The sequence below is a fragment of the Numida meleagris genome, chromosome 2, assembly GCF_002078875.1.
Source record: "Numida meleagris isolate 19003 breed g44 Domestic line chromosome 2, NumMel1.0, whole genome shotgun sequence".
NCBI classification, from domain to species: domain Eukaryota; kingdom Metazoa; phylum Chordata; class Aves; order Galliformes; family Numididae; genus Numida; species Numida meleagris.
In genome coordinates this window covers 123,419,266-123,432,112 of record NC_034410.1, presented here as the reverse complement: position 1 = coordinate 123,432,112, position 12,847 = coordinate 123,419,266, and the positions used below count along the sequence as shown (strand labels likewise).

At 36.8% G+C, this 12,847-nt stretch overlaps 1 protein-coding gene across 1 annotated transcript in view; it reads right to left on the bottom strand.

Annotated features, from left to right (window-relative positions):
- Nucleotides 1–12,847, bottom strand: part of SLC26A7 (solute carrier family 26 member 7) — an 82,592-nt gene that overhangs the window by 40,905 nt on the left and 28,840 nt on the right. The window contains exons 3-5 of the mRNA XM_021388733.1: nt 7,064–7,174; nt 4,355–4,527; nt 498–662 (exon numbers count right to left, since the gene is read on the bottom strand). Coding sequence (XP_021244408.1) covers nt 498–662; nt 4,355–4,527; nt 7,064–7,174 — 449 coding nt within the window. The remainder of the gene's footprint in view (nt 1–497; nt 663–4,354; nt 4,528–7,063; nt 7,175–12,847) is intronic.

Below are 12,847 nucleotides of genomic sequence, written 5' to 3'. Positions count from 1 at the left end.
TTTATTATTGCTTATAATGTGTGTTTTGATTATTTCCTGGCTGTTGTACATACCATTATCAACTCTACAAGATGCTAATATGCCCATATGTAAGTATAGTCTCCTTGGAAACACAATAAAAAAAACAATGGCTGCTTTCATTATATGTTAAGAAGTATTTATGAAAAAGCTTTTAAAGAATTAACAAATATTTTAGTAGATGGTGAATCTCTCCTTGCTGAGGCTAATGAAGAGAATTACTGATGCTGTAATACACACACACTGAAACTTGGTTTCTGTACCCTTTCAAAAGGAGACACAGTCTTGCTAACTCTTCATCAAATTTTCCTAATCTGTTCCTACAAAAAGAAGCAGCAAAATGAAGATTTTGGTATTATATCAGTTCTTTCACACACACACATCACAACTTCTTCACACATAAATAATTTTTTTAAAAAGCATCATTATTTAAGAAAATGTTAGGTAATGAAATAACCCATCTCTTTTACTGGACTCACATGAAAAAATCCTAGTGGTCCTGACATGTATGGCATTTTCATTCCCAGCAGGTACTTCACTTGTGAAGTCACAACATGTGTCGCAGCTCCTGTGGTCATTGCACTGATCACTGGTTCTGTTAACAAGAAGGTGGCATGGCCCAGCTGCAGCATGAACATTGCTACCTGGAGAGCAAGGGCATGAGCATTAGCAAGGGTGATAATGTGCAGCTTCCTGGTGACAGAGCAGTGAGATGGGTCCCTTTTAGTAAACTCTAAGGTAAATGAGGATTGAAAGCAAAAGTCCTCTGAAGGATGAATATAGCTTACAGCAGAACCACTGAACCACCTGCACCATCTCATTCGCATCTCTGGTTTACCAGAATCTGATATTAAACTTAGTAATGAATGCAAACTCAGAGAAACTGTTTTCATGCACTTCTTGTTATCCTGGTCAAATATGTGAGAAAAGCAAGTACTGTAAAAGATTATTTCAATAAGGGTGGTACTAAGACTCATTCCTGTTCCACTGATATTCGACAGTCCACCTAGTCGATGCTAACTTGTCGATAGTATAATTCCCAAAGTCAGTAATGTCAATAGCTACCAAATGTATTAGGTGCTAAAACTACAGAGATATGAGTCTTATGCTTCTGTAGAAGTCTACCCTGTCCCAAGCCACTGTAACACTGGTGTCCCCATCCCACAGCTTCTCCACTGCTCTGGCAGATCCTAAGCTTCCTGATATCACACTGGCCCCATGGATATCAAGATTTCAAATACATGTATGGCCCTTCTAGTAGTTACGTCAGCTTCATACGCTGAGGTTTCTAGTTTTGCAGGTATTCAGGTGAGGAGGAGCTACAAATTTTTCTTCAGAGAATGGGGCATCATTCCAGAAAATCAGAGATATTTGTACAGCTATGCGTTCTGTTTCAATAAATTTTATAAAATTATAGTAAAAATAAACAACAGAAGTAGTAAAAAACAGGATTACTGGGAAAAAAAAATGAAACAAAAAATAAATTCTAGAAAAGTATTTAAACAAAGTGGGAATGGGAGAAAGATAATGCAAAAGGAACTTTTTCTTGCAGCCGTCTTTACTGCTCCATAATTTGAACCTGATAACTACAAGAAGAGGATGGGGATTTAGCCAGAGAGAAATAAGTAATTGCAAAAAAGCAAACCCCTCTATGTTCATTAATTCAAGTCCTTTTAGTTCTTGTCCACTTTCAATACTTACTTCCCATGACAACGAACTCAGTTTATTATTGTTGAAATTCCACTTTCATTGTGTAGTCAATTTAACTTTATGGACAGTAAAAAATTTTTATCACATAACAGGCTCTTTGGGAATGACTAATCTCAAACTTTCTGTCCAAAGTAATTCAGTCTGATAATGTGTTACCTGTTGAATGAACTCACTTTTGGAGAACAAACTTTGTTCTCAAAACTCCATATTTTGGAAGGTGCTGAGGTTTTTTTGAGCACTACTCAGAATAAGAAGTGGTGGTATTCTTTCAGATCATTTGCTTCCTGGGCTAAGAAAATGAGGTCAACCACAGGGAATGTGCTTAGAGTGCTTACCCAGGCTACTGGAAAAACAGTGTAAAATCCCTTTTCTAGCCAAGTAGGTTCATATCTCAGCCTATTTTTTCTAAGAGAGAATCAGCTGTTTTGGAGATAGACGCTTCATCCTTTGTGAGGAAAATGCGCAAGGTATGGAACAGTCACAGTATCAGGCCTTTTTTTCTTGTAATTTTGGGGTTAGAGCACTGCATTTTGGTATAAGGAAACAGGCCAAGGTCTACTCTTTTCCGAGATAACTATCATCCCAAATGCACTGACAGTTCAATTACTTTTTGCAATTCAAGATGTCTTCAGTGGAAATCTGTTGCCCCAAAATACATCATATTCTCATCCCAGAATGCCATATCTTATTCCAAGCTATTCATTAACTTCTAGTTTAGTCTGATGAGAAGAAGCGTGCCATGGTCACTGTCACAGCTCTCAATTACAACAAGATTTGCCCTGTCTCCTTATCCAGTAATTGCAGCAACTGCTAGCCAGAAGACTGGAATCAAGGTGAGAAATATGGACCTAAGATGATGGCAAAATTTAATCACAACCTTGATCAGGACTTCCACCTGAATATCACTGGTGAGTATCCTCTGGGATATGGGAAATTAGCATCGTAATCTTTTCTCTGTGTCCTAGGCAGATGCTCCGATCATTTTGCTTGCATGAAGCATTAGTGGCAGCACAAGAATCAGCTTTATTAGCAGGACTATAATAAACATAGCCTTACTGACCTCAGAGAGGAGCGCACGCAATTGGCTCAGCTCCCTGCCAGACACACTTTGAAGACCCCTACAGAGGATTTTCTTGTTCTTGTTCCAGTCCAGCTTGAACAGGGCAGAGGCTGAGATAAGTCATCTGGGACAGTTTAAGGCATATGAAAAGGCAGTACTTTTCAGAATGAAAGAGAAAATGGAAGTGGATTTACACACCTAATGGGATTCTGCTAATAACAATTTTCTGCATTGGATTTTGAACTTAGATCAATTGCAGTCACCAGCTTCCTGCTACAGGCATTTTGGCCTCTAACACACAAGCAGGTATGATGTAAGAGACTGTCAGGCTCACACTCCCAAGTGTGTATGCTCAAAGGACTTTTTTCTGTTACAAGCACTCTGCACATGATGCAGTGGTGTGATACACTCATTGGCACAAGCAGACATGTACAGAAGCCAAGCACAAAAACAGACCCACAGAACGCCAGGATGGCTGAGGCTGGCAGGGCTCTCTGGGCCATCTGGCCCAACTCCTGCTCCAGCAGGGACACCCAGAGCAGAGGGCCCTGGCCCATGGCCAGGCGGCTTCTGAATGTCTCCAAGGAGGAGACCCCACAGCTTCTTGGCAACCTGTGTGATGTGATCAGAACTAGGTCTACTCTGTATGCCACCTCTGGGTTTTCCCTTATGTTGCATATTGAAGTAAGCAGTAAAAGAATTAAAACAGCAACAACACAGCAGAAATGAGCACACTTCTTGATACCTCCTACCAACTAGCATAACTACATGCCTCAATTCCTGTCAAGTGCCAAGCCACTGGACATGCCAGTTCTGGGCTCTTTAGCTCATCCTTTACGTGGTGGATGGACCCAAAGCACCAAGCATGGGGATCTTGGTTTCTTTCAGGAGGATGGGTACCAGGAGGTGTTGCAATGCCAAGCACTGAAACATTTCTTCCATTTAAATATTTACAAGGAAAGATAGAAGCCTTCTTTGAAGACCCAAGCAATTGTCAATGGATAAAGGAACTCAGTTATTATGGTCAGAAGAGGAAAAAAGAAAAAATTAAAATAGATCTCTGATCACTTGTATAAACTTTGGAGAATTACTTGAAGACATCTGTTTTACTAATTTATTATGCTTTAACAATGGGTGTGTGAACTCTAAAGAGAATGTAAAAAATTTTTCCTTAATGTTTTTAATAATTGAATACTGTATAGTATTTCTCTTCAAGACAAGAGCAACAGAAAACCTTAGGAATATGTCATTGCCTACCAGAGAGCTGACCGATGTTTTGTTTCCAGAGGAGAAGGAAAGGGAGCACCAGCAGTAACTGAACATTATATTAGCGCTGACTGAATGTGGTTTTACTTCATATTGCAACACTCTATGAGCTTTACACAGACAATTACTACTTCTCAACCAAGGAGCAACAGATTTTTAAGACACATACATTTCACCATTCACGAATATTAGACCAGACCCAGGGTCAGTTTTTCTAAGTGAAAAAAATATATTACAAATGTCTCAGCTGTCACAAATGCTGAGCATCAGCAGCATAGAGGATATGTGTTCACTGCCTACCTGAATGATTCCTCCCAGAAATGAAACTGCTGCTGCAACTCCAATCCTCTGCATTTCAAACTCTGACAGGCCCAAGACTCCTGAATTATTCTTTGCAGTGAAATTAGTGCCAGTGGAAGGAACAAGACGTTCAACTGCATTGGCAGATATTAAGGAAGTTAAAGCAAAAGTTCCTATAAAAAAAAGCCATTGATTAGCTATTAATGATTCTATATCCATACTAATTACTAATGGCCTTCTTTTAAAAACTTGACCATTTTGAGTGAAAGTATCATTTTGTGCACTCTTAACAACCATTTTTAAGGTACTTTTAATGTAAATTTCTTCATGTAAAATGCCATTTATACATATGCATATGGAATGTATTTGTGTATATATTAATGGTCATGTAGACACATTAACAAAAGAGATTGTAACACAATTCACAATGATTTCAAGTTAACACAAATGCTTTTAGTTCACCATATGTATGATGAAATGTTCCCTTTTTCCTGAGAGTCACAAATGCTCACCATTCAGATTTTTAGGATAATTAAATCATGCTATAGACCTAGTACCCAGCCCAATATAGTTCGCTGATGTGTGTGTTCAAGTACTCAACAAATAACCTGCACTCCGATAAATGGAGGCAGGCAAGGAAATAAAAATTTTTTCAGGGAGTGAAAGCAAGTTTAATGAAACATGGATAAAGAAGGATGACAATTCAACAATTAAAAGGACAAATATATCATGGAGAGCTCTAAGAGTCGGACCAATGGCCCAACACTGCCTTCAACTGTGGCAATCAGAAGTATTACTCAGGCAATGCACACCAGCCTGGCCACTTTCTGCAGACCATTCCCTTCATAATCCTCAGCATCCGTAGCTGTTGCACTAGGGATGTTAGCAAGTATTTTAGATTTTGTTTATGGACGAACATTCACAAATTTGTTGAATCTCTGTTTGAACTTGATAGTATTTTCTGCCTCTGCAGTGTTCTCTGGAAGCAGGTTCCAGAAGTTTTGCATCTGCTGTGGTATATCCTTTAGTCTATACTTTCTTCTAAAGTGATCTCTTACCAGTTTCATTGAGCTATCCTTACTTCTACTATAGCAAGACCTGGTTAGTGCAGTTCTACCCTCATCTTGGCTACACCCCTATCTAGCAAACTTCCCAGCACAATTCTTTGGGCACCTGCAAGGGACTCCACCATCCTGAAAAAATGACCACTGAGTCCCGTCTTATGCTTCTTATCCTACAACTAGCTAATCATTAATAAAAGAACTTTTCTTCTATCACAAGGGCAACTTAGTTTCTTTAATAACCTTTGCTGTGCAAGCTTATCAGTAACTGTTTGACCATTTTGATATCTTATATTCAGAGTATTTCCTTTTGCCATTTGCTTACTGACACTTCTGTAGAACTCTATGAGTTTAGTGAGGTGGGATTTGCCTGTACAGAAGTCACACTAACATCTTTTATACAGACACTGATTACACATAACTTTCAGCGGTCTTATTGTTTTACTGTAGTCTGTAAAAACAGGGGTGACATTCAGGTTTGCAGTTACCAGGATTCCCTCCAGAGCTTTTCTTGCAAATGAAATCAGAGTGGTAACTCAAAAATCCTGTGACCTTGTCACAGAATGCACTGGTTACGTTTTCCTCGGAAAGCTGTCTCACCAGTTTCCTTTCTAGCCACCTCATTTTGATGCAATTACTTACCGAATTTTCAGTCATCCACTTGCTCTCCATGGCAAACTTCAAATTCCTCTTTTTGGCCTTCTAATCTTCCTACATATATATACAGACTTACCACTTTTCATGGCTTTCCCACTCACTTCATTTAGTCAATTTTTCCATTTTTTAAGCACTAAACTCTTCCCTATGACAGAAATATTAATTTTCCTGTTGAGGCATGGAGGGACTTTCAGGGGATCACAAATTTTTTAAATGACGTGACATACTGTACCAGCGTTTTTAATATTTTAAAAAAATATGCATTTTGAAGCAAAATTCAGGATATTTATTAATATTTTTTTCAGTCTATTCCTTCTTTTTAAAAATCCTCTTCTTTAAAATTCTCTTCTTTTTATATTTTTTATCCAATAAGACTGAACTTGAGAACAGTTTATGTATGACTCTATATTTGATATCATCACAGCAGAAGCTGCCTTCAGACAATTCTCAAAGAGCAACTTTATCAAAAGTAGTCAATAAAAAGATGTTGGGATTTGTTATTCAAGTGATTAATCTTCTCACTGACATAAATGACTCCACTAACGAACATCATTCTTGTTGAATTATATAGCAGTTGTGGACAGAGCCTTTTTCATAGTTGTTTGTGTATATCTTCTTTGTTGAGCCCTTTGTTAAAATTTTATCTTGAAGCAGATTCTAATTAAGATCTTAAAATCTTAAAAATTTCAGAATAATAATAAAATCTTAAAGATCTGAAAAAAAAATTTAGGAGTTAAAATCCAAAAGCCCCCAGTAAACTACATTTACAAAAGAAGTGTAAATACAACATTAAGTTACAATGACAGAAGTAACTCCAGTGTATCCTTAACGGGGCTTTTTAAAGCACTCAATCTGGGAAAAAAGTAAGTTGTAAAAAGAAGCACAAAAACATTTAATTTCTGTTTACTTTTTAAAGAATATTCCTTCCATTGATAAAACTTTTTTTCCAGTTTCTTATTTTTGAAAATGCTTAGATCAGAAAGACACTTACCTGTTGCAACATGACGTCCCATTCCAAATATGGCATAAATAATGACAGGGAAGAAAGAACCATATAAACCAAAAACTGGATGGACTGAAGAGAGAGCAGCAAAGGCCAATCCTGTGGAAAATTAAATGGGATTACCTCCATGCATAAAGATAAAATTATTCTGCTTTCAATTTTTTTTAGTGAGGAAATGTCTATGATTTTAATAAAGGCAGGGAAAAAACACTTTCATTTACAAAAATGTAGAGTATAAGCCAGCTACTTTACAGTGAGGATCAGAAAGAATTGAGAAAGGTTGTCCATCTACAGTCTGTCAAAGTCCTCACACTTTCCACTGAGTCTTGGTCGCCGGTGGAAATAGGTCACATATAGGACCTGTGGCATCAGCTATTGTGTTTCCAGATTGTCTCCATCAACCATTTCCAACTTCTGTAATAGACAATTCTCGCAGGAGGAGGCAGCACCATTCCACCCAACCCCAACAAACAAGGTTTTGAGTCTGCCAGAGCTCCAGGCAGTAAAATGGTTATTTCTTGCAAACAGTTCAAAACCTATAATTTTGGTTTGGATGGAGACCCTCCAGTTTGCTTTCTTCTAACTTCTCAAAGAAAAATTTAAAAATAAAATAAAAAATTCCAGAGTTAATTCTCTTTAGGTGGCTGGGTTTTTTAATCCTTCAACTGTTAACAGTTTTTTTCTGTATATTAAGCTGTGGATCCAGAAACATAGAAAGTATTTTAATAGTATTTTAAAACAGATTTTAATAATACAGAGGGTGTCAAAGAGTATCTTTGCTTATAGGCTTTCAGTGGCAATGTAGTACACTTTAATTCAAGAGCTCCCTTCTTGAATTTGTATTTGAATCTGTGACAAAGAACAGTGGTGGGGGGAAGCAACAAAATGCTGAAAGCCCAGAAATGTCCAGGTGTCCATGAACCAGGCCCAGCAGTTCATCTTTTCTCAGTAAAACTTGTGAGGAGAGGAGGAGAGGAGAGGGGAGGAGATACTATAAAACACATATTTTAAAATTTGGATGCCTTCTTCCAAGCACAAACTGACTCTGTTGCTCTTCTGCCTTATAGTTAACACACCTACTCATCAGTTTGCTTTTTTCTCTTCTTTAGCACACTGTTACCATGAACCAGGAAGATCTCTGAAATTACATCTATGCTCATGTTCATGTGACCAATAGACGTAAAAGACAATTCTGACCCAAGAGCAACAGAAGAGGGTGTGCCTCAGGAGAATAAAACAGCACAGAAGAGAAGTGTATGACCCCGTGCTAACAAAAATGAGCACAGGAAAAGTGAGATAGACTGAAAAAGAGAATGAGACTTTTATGGCCTATTCAACACTGAATAACTCTTTCATTATAAATATTTTACTAACAAGAAAAACTTTGTAACTGCTTACATAGCACTCACATAAATACTCTAGTCTTGCAAAAGAGCATTATGCAAAACTAATTTGTTTTCCTCTCCAAAAAGGAACAGAGCAAGCAAAACCTGTATAACTTCAGGCGTATTTTTATTATAATAACATAAGTGAATTGAAATGACATTCTGTGTGAACAACTATAAGAGGAATCTACAAGATTCACTACTGAATGCTGAGCCAGTTGCATATTTATCAGCAATATTGGGAAGAGATTGATAAATGCTGGTTGAGTCAACTGGAAAAATTTTCATGTTCAAATCCAAAAATTCCCAAATCACACACTACAGAACAGTTGCATCACTTCTAGAGAAGTCACCTCTGCTAGTTCTTTTACATGCTTTCTGCCTCACATTTTTCAAGCGTTTGGCCTCCACCAGAGATTATAAGGGAGGCACAAAAACTCCCTCTTCACTAGGAAGTGGTAACAATTTCGAAAGACATGATTTAAATTATTGTCAATTTTTTTGCAGAAATTACATTACATTCATATAATTTTTAACTTTGCAATTAAACTGTGTTAATTTTGGACCTTGAAGTTTTCTGCATGAATCTACGTGTTTCACTTTTAACAGGTTTTCACTCAGAAAATTATTCAAGAGGAGGTTAGCTTTGAAGATGTACAAAACAAATCTGGAGGTTACAGTAGTATACCGCAGGCTAAGCTAAAATACTCCCAGAAGAGGGACCATAGCTGTTTTAGTATTCAGTATTTCCATTTCATACAGGCTTAAGAGTGGAGGACAGTGTTTTTTCCTCTCAGTATTTACAAGGAAAACAAAGGTTCAGCTACCACAAAATATTGTCACCACGTAGCTGTAGAAGTCAATTATTTCCCCCTACATATGTTTACTTTGTTTTTATTTTTCCTAAAACATTCTGAATCAGAAACACTTGACAATTATGGCCTGAATGCATTTGATCCAGCATAAACTGTGCAAGATGTAGGTAGAGCACAGGAAGCAACACTGTCCTCGATCATGCACATAAAAACACTGCCAGCATCTCAGTTCAGTTCTCTGAACAGTGCTGAGATCAAGATGAGGAAGGTGCGACGTGAACATCTACCACCATGTTCTGCAAAACTCTGTGAAAGGTGCTACCCTGCCTAGCAAATACCAGAATCCATAAAGGAATTTTGCTTGGCTCACAGGCTAACTGCTGAGAAATACAGCTTGCCTGTAGGCAGATAATCTGAATATAAATCTGGCCACTGTTTTTTTTCCTGCATAGTCATTTTGTATTAATTTTCTAGAAGTGGTGGCTCATACTCTTCAAGGTGAGGTCACTGCAATCAGAACAGAGCTAAAATTGCAGCTTTGATTCCAATCTTGGCTGTGCTTGTTGGCATTATTTCCTGTTACTGATGCATGTCAATTGTGTGTAAGAGTACAGGGACATTATAAAACAGAATTAGTAAAGACTTCAGGCTTTCTGATTAGACACATAATGTTCTAAAATTTCAAATACATTTTCAAAATATATGCAGTCATACATTTCAGATCACTTCATTAATTTTCATATTAAAAATTCCTACAATGCATTCCATATGCTCAAGAACTAGTCAAAAGACATGAAACTTTTTTTTTTTTTCACTCCAAATAGTAATAATACTTAGATCATAAACAAAGATCTTGATGCCTCAATGGCAGTGACATTAAGGTTCTCATATAGGAATATAAATTCCATGGGAAGATACGCAAACAAAGAATGAACAATAAGTTCAAATACACTACATTAATATTGTGAATCTTTTTATTTTAACTAACTCCTTATCATAAGATAAGATTTCGTGATGCTTTTTCATTGAAAATCATGCTGTCTGGCCAGCACCAGAAGAATAACAATCATGATTAGCTGCACTGAAAAGCAAGAGATGTGGCACCTCTGCCAGCTTAATGCAAATAGAAATAAGCCCACATCCCACCACAGGAGAAAGTTCTCTGTGTTTGTTAATTTGATAGTTTCTGCTAACTATATTGCTAAAACCAGACTCAAAACAACAACAAAAAAATATTTCCCATTAAAAAAAGCTATGAACTGTCATAATACAACCAATGTGTTAACAATTATCTGCATCTGGAAAAAAAGGCTTGTGATACATACATATGTTGAAAGGAAGACTACACTGAGTCTTTTGGAAATTTGATCTGCAAACCAAACTAATCAAGGAGCAGAAAAAGTAGCAAATCCACAGTTAATCTGTGGAGCTTCAAAATTTTCATCATCACCTTACATTTAAGTGAAAAGCTAAACATTTAATAAATTTTCTGTCACATATACATTCAAATACCTTTTGGAATTGTAAACTTTTCTTAAATGTGACTATATTAAGATGGTTAAGGTTCAGGTTTAAGGAAATCAAAACAACACAGGTACATCTTTTTCACCAAAAATGCTATTTGGAATCTTGGACTATTTCTGATGCTTCAAAAAAAGACAATTTCTCCCCTTTATCACAATGCTGAATTATGTAATAGGGAAGATATTTCCTGTAGGTGCCCTGAAATGTAGAATTAACACATATTTAATGAGTATCCTATCAATCTCCCTTGGAAAACCAGCAAATTAGACACATCTATATCATAAGTTTTAATTTATGACTCCAGACTAGATAATTTTTCCTGAGTTAAGAAAAAGATTCGCAGAAAACATTTTAAATATTATATTTCATAACCATTTATTAGTACAAATCTACAGTTCTGAAATGTTATTTGGCACTGAATTGTTAAAATATATCAGCATGAAATGATCCTTTGGAAATAATATTTTCCTCAAAAAAATTGAAAGCTCAGTATCAGTTCACTCAATGGAACATACATACAACTTATGTTTGCAAGATCTCTGTTTCTTAATTGGCATCATTTGCTGTGGCTACATAAATTGATTGTACCTTCTGTCTTTTTTAAATACAAACAGCTAAAAATCATTCCTCATTTCTTCTGTCATTCAGAGCTTGAAAAAAATGATGAATTTGAAAGCAAGATATGCGTACAGATTCTGCAAAACCTACCATAAATCTTTCAGAGACCACAGAGTATTGAGTTAGTGACCATTCTTTTTTTTTTTTTAAAAAGGGATGCTTCAGTGCAGCATATTCTCAAGCAACAGACCTTCAGCCCACTGGGAATTAAGCATCTTAGTTGTATTAGTCATATGGTTTCTGAAATGCAGCTCTCCTCATCGAACATCTGAGAATTACATTGAAGGTACGTTTCAGAAAGCACAGATCTACTCTGTTATTATGCACATCTCCAGATACTGCCACTTGCATCTTTCTGTTCAGAAGGTAGGATATCCAAATATCGCAGTAGTAGAAACAAGTAGACTGTGTGACTCTGTTATGAATTCTCTATTCAAGATATCTTGACGTTTCTGTACACAACAAAGTTTTGATATACCCAAAGACAGACAGAAAGAAAATCTAGTATTTCCCTTATTCTCTATTAGAGCTCCTGGGAGAAAAAAAAAAAAAAAAAAAAAAGAGCTTTGACAGAAAAGCAGTGATTAAAGGTTTAGACCTAATTAGGATGAATTTCACACAATACCTGAACATCACAGAGACTTTATAAATTACTGTACAGAGAATCCTACAAAGTATTACATGCTGGTCACCCATAATACACGAAGAACATGGCTATCTCCAAAATAAAATAAGTATTTTGAAAGAGTATTACAGGGAGATGCCTCTGCATCTAAGTAAATATAAACAGAGAACCAAACTAGGAGGTAGCCTTTTGAGAAGCATCAGCGCTATGCAAAAAGAAAGGCCAATCATGACTGAAGAGACAAACCTTAACAGAGATGAACCAGACTTTATGAAATCCATGGAAAAGACACCTACTTGGAAAAACTGGTGGTCCAGGATCTTGAACCAACAGTTTTCTTGAGCTCTCTGATCTAGAAGATTAGAGGTGAAGTCATTTCTTTCTCTTCCTCTATGGAGTCAACACTCCCTGGCTTTGTCAGTCTCTGTCCATGGTGCTCAGGCACCTCTCAGGCGCCAGAATGGTGCATCTGCACAGCTCATCTGGCCACACTAACACAAGTGGACCTTGTATGGTAGGATCCAGTGGCTTCACAGGTCATTCAGAAGCTGAATTCTCATTTCTAGCTTTCTGTCAGACAGATCTACATTAGCGCATAAAATTGGAAGAGTCTCAGCGGACATTAGAAATGAAAATAATGCATGTGCTGCAACATCAATTCCTTACTCCTTTGCTGGAAAGCTGTATAAATATGAAACATTGTCCCTCATTTACTTACTAATATGTTACATTTCATTATCTGCTTACATCATTATTTTTTTGTATGGGAGAACAATAACAGAGTTCAAATGGAGACTTTCTTCCA